General features: G+C 41.9%; 1 protein-coding gene across 5 annotated transcripts in view; it reads left to right on the forward strand.

The window, feature by feature from the left end:
- Positions 1 to 12,804, forward strand: part of DIS3L2 (DIS3 like 3'-5' exoribonuclease 2) — a 180,489-nt gene that overhangs the window by 89,604 nt on the left and 78,081 nt on the right. For all 5 annotated transcript variants that reach the window (XR_009487686.1, XM_059855607.1, XM_059855605.1 and 2 more), the window contains exon 11: positions 3,749 to 3,828. Coding sequence is in view for 4 of the 5 variants with exons in the window: in XM_059855607.1 (XP_059711590.1) it covers positions 3,749 to 3,828 (80 nt within the window). In the remaining variant the exon portion in view is untranslated. The remainder of the gene's footprint in view (positions 1 to 3,748; positions 3,829 to 12,804) is intronic.

Genomic DNA, 12,804 nt, shown 5'->3' on the forward strand with positions numbered 1-12,804 from the left:
AGGGAGAGAGGGGCATGATTAAGCTTCTTAACCCACGAGGTCACCTTGGCGGCCTCCAGAAGCTGGAGACATTGTCAGTTTGTATATACCTGTAGTCAGTCAGTGCAAATGTGTGTGCATGTAGCTGTGGATTTAAGTAACATCTTCCTCAGCAGGTGCATGAAACATTCTGTCCCTTTTGGTTTAATGAAAACACTCGCTGCAGGCTGGTCTTGTTACTGGCTACAGTCAGAAATGTCATCTGATCTCTCTGAGATCCCTCCTGCCACAGCCTTTGGGGTACTGCACAGCTTGACAGCATGGTCAGGGCAGGAATTTGGTCAGCCCCTTCCCCTTCACAGGCATACTTGCCACATAGCTGAGAGCAGTGTTGTTTCTTCACCCAGGTGGTTTTTTCAGCTGTGCAGGGGGGGCTGGTGTGGGTGCCAAGGGAGGTGACAATTTGAAGAACAGCAGGCAGGCTGTGCTGCCCACACTCAGCCTTTCCTACCCTTACTTCCGTTGCATTGCCTGATTCTCCAGGATGAGAGACTGCTCTCTGTGGCATCCTGGAGATAAAAGTGATACCACTGGGCCTGGAGGTAAAGCAGGAGGAGATAGCTGAGAACATGAGACTCTACCCTGAAGGAGCATGTGTGCAGGGTGCAGCCCCTGGGCTCAGAGCTGCAGTCCCATCATTCCATGGATCCCACGTGCCAGCCCTTGTTCCTATGGTCATCTGAAACTTCTTCAGCAATAAAAATGAAAACTAGAATACCACTAATAATGTTGTCACATTTAATAATGTTGTTACTGGTAAGCTGAATTCACTCAGAAAATTTTATCTAGGTGTAGGCCTGTGTGCCAGGATTATTTTATTGCTGTGGACTTGGAGCTCTGCTTTGAGGTTGGCTTCTCTTGTCCCATTGACTACCTGGCCATTGGCTCTGCAGCTCTTCTGCAGTATCCTTACGCCAAGGAGTATCATGCCATGTTTTACTTGCTCAGTGTCTTTCCTACCTCACCTTGCAGTCTGTGCCCAGAATAAAGGGCCTGTGACAAGCTACAAGTCCAAGTCCTTTGAATAGTTCTAAAGGAGAAACAGATCTGAGCCTGGTGGTTCAACATGTCTGAGCTGGTGAGAAATGCTAGATCAGAATTTGGACCTCACTTCAGCTTTGCATCTGCGAGTTCATGGATCTCAGACAGCTCTGAGCTGTGCTTGTGCTGGCCATTCCTGTGCTGAGGGACAGCTCAGAGCCAGCCAGCACATCCCCAAGGGCTGAGCACAAAGGGAGGCTGGGGCTGCCCCACCAGACTTACAGGTTTGGACTCTCTGAACTGGGACCATCATTGGCCTCTGCAGTAGACTTGACAGGCCAAATACATCTCAGCAAAACAGCCCATTAGTTGCTACCAGTGTATAAATGTGGCAGAATATTTGGCACCCCTTTTTTTCAGCTCACTTCTATTTAGGGCAGGCTGCAAATATGCACTTTGTTGAAACCAATGTGCTAATTCTTTAACTGCCTGGAGCTACAATTCACGATGGGTGGCAGATACTTGTGGTAGCAGGCCCTGAACATCTGGGATAAGCTCTGTATTCTCCTGACACAGGAACCTACACTCTCTTTGAAGCAGGTCTTAACTTTTTTCTTGCTCACTTGCAAGGTAAAGCAAGCCATTCATGTCCATTCAGCTGACTCTTTTAAATGAAATAACTTAAAGATTTACTGGATGTGACTGGGGAGGGCACTTTGTACCCTGTGCATTAATAGGATCTGGTGTAAATACATGCAGGCTGACACACATGTGTGTCTCCATTCTGTTTGTAGTATAGGAGTGCCTATCTGCATATGCACAGCTCCCTAAAGAGAATTGCATGGTGCCTTGGAGTGGTGGTATCCTGAAATTCCATCCTTAAGTGGAATTTTAAGGAATAGATATTTATGGAATTAAGGTTGTTTGCAAACCTTTAAGAATCGGTCGATTTTTAGTGCTGGCACCAATAGATCAAAGTCCCAGTGTAGTTGAAAGATTTTATATCTTTCAGTGTCACAGTCTCTTAATTTGTTTAGATGCATGCAAAGGATCAGAAACTAATGTGCATCTGGGGATTAAGGCAGTTTTGCTATGCAATCTGAAAGCCAACATATTCCCAAAGATTTTCAAAGTCTCAGAAGGCAGTGAAGTGCTTTACTGATTTTTATGTCTTTGAAAATCTCTATTTAGTGTCCCTGGTAGAATTACATAGATAGATGCTGCCAGCTGTCTAACACCATTGGATTCCACCCAGAGCATTTCAGTATGGAAATGGTAGGTCTGCAAAGCTGGGGACACTTCTCTCACTGAAATGGCACCATACAAAAAGACTTTCTAATTTCATGTACACTTGTTCCTTTAAGAATTCCCTGTCATTTTCTCCTCCCACCTCTCCTACCCCAGGAGTAATACCAGGGGTTGTGCTGTAAGAAAAATAATGTGTGTTTGCATTATAGATCTCTAGAAGGGAGTTGCCATCATGATAGGAGTCTTTCTGTGGCAAAGAGAAAAGAAGAAAAGCAGTGGTCTGATCTCTTCCTTGGCAGCCTCAGCCTATACCATTGTGCTTGGGGATCTTTTAACTAGGGAGGGGCTGAACTTACTCTAAAAGTTAAGATAAAAGCAAAATAAGCCAGCAAACCCATTATTGTACTGACCTCATTGCTCTTCAGCTCTGGTCTCACATTCCTCACAGTGCTTGGGAAAACTGCTGTAGTCCAGAGGTATGGGAAAGAAGTTGCTGTAGGACAGCCTGGGATGAAGGGAGGCCCTGAAGGAGGAGTTCAGGAAGTTTTATTTGTTGAATGCTTCAGGTTTTGTGTCTCACTGGTGCCAGGCTCTGCTCTATTACACGTGATGGTTCCTGAGTCAGATGCTTCATTTGTCCCATCTGTGTGGCCACAGACCATATCTGTGGTCCTTTTGGTGTGTTCCCTGTGTTCTGCCACCCACTGCTACAGGACATACACATGTGAGCCTTCCAGAGCAAATTCCAGGTGCCACCTGGTACAGCAGATGCAAAAGGTTGTTCAGCTTTTCCTGAGCACCAAGTTGATTTGTAAGATCTAATAAGCTGATTTGGAGCTTGCCCTTCCTATAACTTTCACATTTTTTCCTACTGAACCTGCTTTTCCCTTTGGTCTGTAATTGGCAGTGTAGGTTTTATAAAGTCCTGCATCTCTGGGTGTCTTTACTGGGACCAAAACTCTAACTCAGTTTTGTCATATTCAGCTCTGTCTGTACGTGTTTCAGTGCCTCTGCTCTGTTCTAGCTGTGCTCCTGGAGTGTCAGATGCTGTGACATCTACTCTTTGGCATGGGCTTGAGGGTTATTTGTGTTCCGTTTAACTTAGCAATTAGGAACAATCTATTTTTACTTTAGCTGCAAGGCATCTAGCCTTTTTCTTGCTTGTTTCTTTGGAGTGAACTTGATGGGCTAAATTGTTTAGTTTTTGTGAGGGAATATCTGTAATGAAATGAAAGCTGCTAAGACCAAGCAGTTAAACCACAAAGAAAAATGAAAAAAATACCCAAGGAGATTCACTTGTCTAAACTGTTTTTAAAAAAATAGATTAGATTTAGAATTCAGATTAGATTGGAAGATGTTTCAGCAGAGTCTTCTGAAAACATGGTTGTTGTTGTCTGGATGTCTCTGGTGGGCTCTGTGTTTTGATACCTTTTTCATGACTGGGAGATAAATTTTTCTTTTCTTTTTTTGCTTTGGATAGGAAAGAATGCATTTTCACCATCGACCCATCAACTGCCAGAGATCTTGATGATGCTTTGTCCTGTAAACAACTCCCTGACGGTATGAGATATATTTTACAAAATACTTCTAGTGTTTGTATTCAGCTGTTGACACACTTGTATCTATAATTTGTCCTGAAGTATTCTTTGCCAAATATAAGGAGAGTAATAAACTAGTTCTTCTCCTGTTGTTTTAATTGCTTGTTTTTAGAAATCTTGGAGCAGACATCTTCAAACTGCACCAGACTTGGTGTTAGAAAATGCAGAGCCACAGTGTTTTGCATAATCAGAGCTGTAATTTGATTTGAGCAGATCTCAGCTGTCTCCTGTCATTATGGGAGTTACAGCTGAATAGCTAATACACCACTTCTGCAGGCTGAAGTCGAGTGGAACTTTGACCTTGTGTACACAGTCCATGGGTAAAGGAATCCAGTCTTTTGAAGGTCACTGGCTGATTTGTTTTTTGGTGTTTATGGGATGCTGGGAATTGTCAGATGAGCACAGTGTGCCTTATAAGTTGTGTTTTTCTTCTCATTGCCTTTTGAGCTTTCTCTTCTGCCTTATTTGTACTTTTACTATGCCGTAAGCCAACAGAACAGAAAGTAAAGCTCCAGAAGCCAAATCTTGATGATTATGACCAAAGGAACTTTTCTCCTGTAAGCTTACTTTGCCATCCAAGCTCGGCTCATTTAGTTTGATAAGATCCAGTAACAGGCTTGGTTGGAAATATTGCATGATTCTATTAACCTATCCACCCCTAATAATGAAGATAAAGGTTGGTGGGGTTTTTTGGTGTGGGTTTAGTTTTTCTTGCTCTTGCTTATCATCACAATATGATGACATCCAAGGCATAATTTCCATTTTTTAAAGTTGATTTCATACTGTGCAATGTGGCCAATGAATTGCAATGTCATTTAGACCCAAGTATAGAATACTATAACAGAGCTATAAAATGGATAAAAAAAGCAGAGGTGAAAGACAATTTGAAGCCAATAAAATTGGTTGTACTCTGCAATAGCAGTTTTGAGGCAAGATTGAGGAAAAAATGCCATTCTGTTTCACAGAAAAATTGAAAGAGTCTTCTTGAGAGATCCTAAGCTGAGCTCTGTTCTCCCTCTTTCCACTTTGTCATCTGAATCACTGGAGGTTTATGACAGCGTTGTGATCCCACAGGTCCTCAGATCTAAAGTGTTGAAACTCTGGCTTCTGACCATTTACTGTTCACATACATGTGGGTTTTAGGTGCTGCAGGAAGCGCTCAGTGAGCTGCTTTGTGGTGCATACATCTGCCTTGTTCTCTTACCCATAAACCATTTGGAGAAAGTGTTCAAAGAAAGTATCAGTGTGAACAAGAATTCTTCAGAATTCTTTCTGCCAGAAAGCCTGCAAGGCCATGGCAGCCCTGCCACTCGTGCTTGGGGCTTGTGGGTACAGATAGTGATGTGGCCACAGTCCTTAATTTGCATCCTGATGGGGAATTTAGAAATAGTTCATTCCATCAGCCTTTTCCTGGCTGGGACTGGGCTCTGTCTAGCTGGGGATGTGCTTCTCTTCCGTTTGTGGCACAGGGGATTTCAGCCCACAGACCTGCAGCTGGCAGAAGCCACCCAGATCTATCTCCTGTCACAGGTTCCTGGGACATTTTCTTGCATTCAAAATGAATCTCTCTGGACTTGTTACTTTTTTGTCCTGGCGTGAATTTAACTTCTTGCTCAGTGATTGTGGTCCACTGACCCCTGTGGCACTATGTAGGGTACTATTATAAGCCCCTGAAATGTGGCTGGAGAAAGCAGGGGTAATAAGTCCATCAGCATATGTGAAATTTTCTAAGGTATCTGTACTTTGACTTAAATTTTTTTCAGGAATTTTCAGACTTAGGTTCAAAACCAGTGCTGGGACTCCTTTGGGGTCACTTCTTTGTGTTCACTTGCTTGCAAAACTGTGGCTGTTTGCAGCTCTTTGGTGTTTAGGAGAGCCCCTATGGGAACCTCAATCTTGTGAGCCTTTTGACATGTTTTGGAAGTACCCTGTGAACTTTTGGCTCTAAAAGTTGCTATGATGGCTGCAATTATTATGACAAAGAGCTGTTTTAGAAGTTAAGAGCGTGTCCAGGTCTGGCAAGGCTGAATCTCTCATGAGGGCAAAGTTGTGTTAAGAGTTAACACAGCTTTTATTCCAAATGTAAACGTGGTTACAAGAAATTATTATTTTTTCCATCCCTTTTGCCCATATGTAAAACACTTTAAAAAACCTCACCAAAAAAAATCCCAACATGAGCAAACCACATATCTTGGCATCCTCTTGATGTCAGGAGATCTCCAAAAATCAACAGAGAATGCAGAACCTAATTCAGAATTCTCTATTGGTGTATAGCACACTGAATTTCTACAAAAAAAACACATTAAGTGCCCGCACTTCCTCTATCAGACAGCTAAATCAGGGCATTTCAGAAGATTTTTGGAGAATTAAATTGTCTTTGAGCATTCATTGCTAATTTATTCAAGACTGTGACAGTTTCTTTGCTTTGAAGGATCTTAGGCAACAAGCAGAGAGATAAGCTACTGTCTTTGCACCTTTGTGGAGTTTCCAGCCTCCTCCTATCAGATCTGGTCAATGGATGGAGGATTCACCCGTGCTACATCCTCAGTAAAAGGTGGAAAGGAATTTTTTTGCTGAAGTAGTTCACAAATCTATCATGAAGAACTACCCAGTAGCAGAGTGTCACTAGCAGAGGATGGCTGTGGGAAGAGCTGTATTTTTAATGGAGCTTGCAGTAGGATATTGCAGCAGTTGGAAACTTTTCCAGGGATATATGTTTTAAGTGGGCCAGTCTGGTTTTGAGAGGATTTTATATTGGAGTCTGTTTCTGATTAACAGCTGTGCTCCTCGTTATTGTTTGATGATAGCAGTGGGGAGGTGAGCTTGCTGTTCACATTTGTGAGTGTATATTTTAAAAGAGATCAGCTCCAATAAAGAAGGAAAATAGGGTTATTTATGTAACAGCTGCAGAAATATGAACAAACTGTACTCCATTTAGATGATTCAGCATAACCTTGGAGTAAAAGATGGCTCTGGCCTGCACCTAGTATATACAGCCTTTGTAGAGCTTTGAGGTTTTAAACAAGTTCATTTCAGTCAATGCTCTTTTGTGATCCTTTCTGCACGTCTTCTAGCAAATTGCTGCAGCCAGGAAGGCTCAGCAGAACCATTCTCAGGTCGTATGGATGTTGCAGAAAACAGCTGTACTATTTTCAAGCCTGAATGTTTTCACCCAGGGTGCAGAGGTTTAAAGATTTATTCTGATCTCAGCATGGCAGGTGACCTGTGAGCCCCAGTGATGCCAGGCATGTTTCTCACACTTTCCAAACCTCTTCTGGGCATTACCTACCAGTGGTGCTTGTATTTCTGGTAATGTACACCACTGATGCAGTCGTGATTGAAGGCTGCTTACTGGTAGGAGTAGGATTGGAATTTGGCACATTTCAAGGCAGACAATTCCTTCTAGTGAAAGGTCAGGCCATGATGGGAAAAGATGCAGCAGAAATTATGGGGAGGTATTTCTGAGGGGTTGTCTTTTGATGCTGATCTCGAAGCAGTGCTTTGGGCTGTACTGACAGAGCTCTGTACATCTTTTATTTGTATATTAATAACTGACATGGTTCTCACTTGTGTTTTTCTTTCATTCCTGTATTCTTACAGTCTTTTACAAAGTAATTTACTTCTTTTTTAGGAGGAATTGTTGTACTGCAGAATAGAAATATGTTCTGCAGACTGTTTGCCCTGGTTTCCATGTCCTTGGTGACACTGGCTGTCTGCATTTTGGAGTGAGGCCATAGATAGAATCATTGACTCTTCCCAGTGTTTGCCTGATGCCCTAAACAAATGAGGCTTCTGCAGTGTGCAGCCCCCTGTTTTTTTCTGTTTCCCTTAAATCCATTCAATCTGTTGGTGAATTTAAATCAAAGGGAAATGGGGTAGAAACATCAAGCACATTATCTTTCTGTAAGTGTCCTAATGGGGTATAAGCAAAGAAGAGAACTTTTCTTTGTGACCCAAACCTGGGAAGAGTGCAGCATGACCTTTCTGCTTAGCACCAAGTTCCTTGTGAGCTGTAGGTTTTGGGAACAAATCTGCAGAGACTGAGACTTAGTTCTCTGTTCAAGGAGCCTATTTCACATGTTTTGGTAAAGCCAACTAATGTTTCACCAAATATTGACAAAATTCTCCCTTGTCCACTGCCGGCCTCCAGGCTCTGGGGCTGCTTTTCTTAGACCTGGACAGCTTAGTAGACATCTCCTGGTTTGTGAGCTCCTGAATCTTGCACTTGAAAAACACCTGTAGAGCCCTGGTAGCCCCACGATGTTCTCTACCATCTCAGGTGACCATCTGCTCTCCTTTGACCTGCATTCTTCCTGGTGTAGTTTGCAAACACTTAGGATGTTTTAATTTTGCAAAGTTCTGTTCACTTATATTTGATTTTTTAAGATGTAAATATTCTCTCTTCTATTCAGCTTTGTCTCTCTGGCCACTTAAGGACTGCAGGGTGAAATTTGCTCTAGCAAAATGTGGTAAAGGACCCTTCAGCAAATCCCTTTGGTCCCTGCAGGATAGAGTATCAGGAGAGTTTGTAAATTGAGTAAATATTTTTGTAAGTTTATAAATATTTTTGTAAGTTTGTAAATCTTTGCTCAAGATAAACACTGAAGAACAAACTAGTGTTGGATCAAAAATTACTTTTGAAATGAATATGGACTTATTTATCAAAAATAATTTATGAAATTACTGTGCTTCCTTCTTTGTAAGCTATTTAAGTTGAACAGACACCAGACCTGCAGAGAAAATGACAGAAACACATTGGCATATGATTCAAATGTCAAATGATCATAAACTGCAATTTGCTTAGGTTTACTGCAGGAGTCAAATCCGGGTAAAATAAGATCTACCAGGAATGGGATTGCGTGAAACATTCGGTCAAATTTTACTTTAGTATCAGACATAATTAGCTCATCTCTCCTCTTACCTGCTGGTTAATCTGGGGAAGTTTTGTTGTGTCACCCGGAGAGTGCAAAAGACATATTGCAGTGATTAAAAAGAGGTACATATTCTTTCTTCCTATTGAGGGCTTGTGGTTGCAGATTCATTGAAATATGCAAAATGCTCTCAGATCTCTGCCAAATGCAGATCCCTGCTGTGCCCCACAGCAGGCTCCTGTGTAATGCTGGGAGCTGCAGTGTGTGCAGTATATTTTGTCTCTTGTTTTGAGGTAATGTGGGGTTGTGTGTGGAAGCACACATCACTTCCAATTTCCAAGTGCAGGGTTGAATGGAATCAGGGCTGAATTGAGTCAGCTTTTCTCCACCAGACATCTCTCTTGAAATTGGTGGGACAACTTGATGATGTGGGGCTCCCCTCAGTTCCCCTGGGAATAGGGCAGGTTGCTCCAAACTGCTAGTGGCTGAAAGGGAAATAGACTGAGCCAAATCCCCAGACAAGTGCATTAAACTGGGTGTTAAGGTACTGGGTGATTAAGGAAGTTAGGATTTAGTTAGAGCATTGATTGCCAGAACATAATTTGTTAAAACTTTTTTTTTTTTTGCATATATTTGAAAGCTGCTTGTGAGAAGGTTGATTAAAAGCTTGATTAAGCAAAATTGGGCAGGGTTTGTGATTAGTAATCCATATTTATTGTGTTGGACTTTTATGTCAGGGATAAATATTTTATAAATATTTTATCCTCATCCCAAAAGTTGCTTGTGTTGTTTTTTTTATTTTATGGTATGCAAAGAAAGCCAGGTGGCAAAGAGACATGGGATTAAAACAAAATAAAAGATATATTGTGTGAGAAGGACTAAGGTAACAAAGACTGTGGCTGCAGAACATGCAAACAGTTGTGCAAATACCTGTAGAATTACTCATAAAAGTGAGTTTACTTTTCTGCAGGGAGGAGAGATGCTCTGGGCAAAGTCGCCTTCCAGATCATTTCAGTTCTTGAGTTCAGGACCTGGGACAATTCCCCAAAGATTTAGAGGCGTGGGATGTTGTGTCTTGGTGGATCTCACTGATATTTGTGGATACAAACTTAAAAAAAGAGAATGTCTGATTGTATATTGAAGAGAAAAAAAAAAAAAAAGAGAATGCCTTTAAGTAGACAGATAATGGAAAGAAGATCCAGAAATTCTTGTGCAAACAGATCTAAAAGCATTTTGCTTACGATTTTCATTCATGGAAAGAACTCCAAGAACCAGGAGAGTCTTTGGAGAAGAACCACAAATGATAGGGGATGACCAGACAGACCTAGAGAGAACAGGGCTTTTCAGTGAATGTATCAAATGAAAGTCAGAAGCTATGTGAGGCAGATAAACTTTAGAAGGGTACAAATAGCTGGCAGTACATTCCCACATGGTTGTCTTCAGTCACATGTTCTGTTACATGTAGGCAGCAAAGGAGTTACTGCTGTATATTGTCTTTATTATCAACTTTATGAACCAGCAGGATCCCTCAGAATCACTGGGTTATTGTTTTAACTTGTTATGTATTGCAATGCAGGGTTTCAGAACCCAGATGAACAGGAAAAACATCTTACACTGCAATTCATTACAGTATTTCTTGATAGTCGGCTATTATGCTGCATACACTGAAAGAGTAAAACCAAGTGCAGATGGAAATGTTTTGGAAATATTTCCAAAAATAAACCAAACAGTTGGATGGCTAAAATTGAAATCTCAGTGACTTCCCATTTCCAAAGAAGTTGAAGGAATGTCAAGGCTGTTCTGTGGAAGTACATTGTATGTGTTTGGCCTAGCACTACATCCCAAGGTCTCTTTGAATGCCTGGAATGCTCTCTCAGCCTTGGATTACTGAGTACAGTAGAGATATCACAAAAGGGACTGACCTAGCAGTAGAGAGAGGCTGGTTCCCTCCCCACTCTAAACCTTCATTTCAGGAACAGGATGATATCCTACACCCAAAAATACATCTCAGAGCTTCTGGGTGTCACTTCCCATCTCTTTAAATTCAAAGACTGCTGATTTCCTGATGGAGCCTCTTGAATCAGTCTTGGAATACAAACAATTGATGACGTGAATACCAGAAATTGTCCTTTTACCTTCATCATGTTGGCTGCAAACCTCACTGCTGAGAGAGCTCAGGACAGTCTGCCTTGGTCACTCTTTCCCCACCAGCAGAGATTGTTTTCTGAGCCAGGAATCTGAGTCACAGCAGCACAGCCATTGGCTCTGTGTGCTGATGTCTTGACATTTTGTCTTGGAGAAGGGTGGAAGATCCATCCTCCAAGTGTTGAATTTGAGTCTGCATGACAAAGATTCATGCTGGGTCTAGGTTTTAAGTAGTCATCTAGAGGTTCTCCCAGATGTGAACATATAATTAGTGATGGCATTCAGTGGATAAATCTGATGTGTTTGGGGTTTGTAGCTTCTCTTAAGTTGCTCATTCCTTGAGTCTTGCAAAAATCAATAGAGTATGCAATAGCTCTGAGGGGAACTTTCTGTTTTGGCACCTCACAATATCTGTTTATCACTCATGCAGGCTCAGAGGAAACCAGCTCTGCTGTGAACCTCTGCAGTGTAAGCAGGTACCAGCACAGAAAGTGCTGGTATGGGGACAAAACCTGCATGGCCAGAACGTGGGACACAGGCATTGCTGGAACTGTGTCTGGTCTCTGTCTTCTAATGGACACATTTGTTATATCAAAGGAATGTCACATTCCCTTTGTTTTCCATCATTATACTGTCTGTCCCCAGTTGTTCTGTGCTCTTTCCTGATTTTTACTGTTGCAATACTTGTGTCCCACTTGTATCTGTATTTTTCTACTTGTATCTTGCTCAGCAGTGTGAAAAACATCATTATTTGGTGTGCTTATTCTATTGGATATCATTGCCAGTGTCCTTCAGTCTGCAATGAAATGTTTTATCTTGTACATGCTGTGTGAATTCAGTCCTGAGTATTTAGTGGTTTTCCCTCAGGAGAATTCCCTCCTAGTGTAAGTATCCAACTCAGTGGTGCAGTAGTAGCGCTTGCACAGAAGAGCTCTTTCATTCTTCTCCAGAGTTCTTGCAGCAGGTTTTAAGGTAGTTTTCAGGACAAGTGTAGGTAGTAGGTGCCTTCTGGATGGCAGCATTGTCTGTCACAAGGTGATGAAGAGCTGATGTGGGTTTGCTCATCGAGCAGCTCATTGTGTTACTCTGGCTGGTGATGTGATATCATCTGTGAGGTCTGGAGCTGGTTGGTGCCAGCATCGTTGTCTCCAGCTCATGGGAGTTTGGAAGTTGGAGAACACCACCACCACCACCAAAGATCTGCCCTGTGTTCCCATGGGAGGAGTGACCTTCCTGCTCTCCTGAGAGCCTGCGAGAGCCTCATGCTGACCAAGAGTCATCTCTGAGCATTCCCTTCAGATGTGAGGGGGTCACCTTTCCTGCACGGGGTTGTGCTGGTTTGTGTGTAAAACTCAGGGCTCTGCAGTGCACAGTGCATGAACTGCCACCCTATGAAGGTGTCCTGGCTTTGTTTTGAGATATAAAATGTGGCTTTAAAATTATGTAAGGTGGTTTTAGGACATCGCTGAATTTATTAGCTGCTGCAGACAAAAATTTTATGCAATTCACATGAAAGACCTGCTTCCAGAATTTAATTTAGTAATAGACATAGTCTCATAATTCTGAGACTATTTTAAGGATTGCTGATGGCTCATGGAGAACTCTAGAAAATATTCCTGCTTTTCGTCTTCACTTGTCCTTTGCTGCACTTAATGAACAGATGAGTTTTATTTTGGACCTCACCTAGAGCCAGTCACAAATTGGTTTGTACAATTGTAGTTGTCTCTGTAACGTTCAGTTGATGCAAGGGACAAAATGGCCAAAGGTCAGAGTAGCTGACCAGAGTAAAACAGTACTTTAAGAATCATGTTATTCTGGATTTTAGACTCAGTGATGTCCAACATTGACCTTTTAACTTAAAGAAGAAAAGAAGAAAGTAACAAATACCCTGTTATGGTTTATTTTTGTGAAAAGCTCTGAAT

This window comes from Haemorhous mexicanus, chromosome 10, assembly GCF_027477595.1.
Source record: "Haemorhous mexicanus isolate bHaeMex1 chromosome 10, bHaeMex1.pri, whole genome shotgun sequence".
Taxonomy (NCBI): domain Eukaryota; kingdom Metazoa; phylum Chordata; class Aves; order Passeriformes; family Fringillidae; genus Haemorhous; species Haemorhous mexicanus.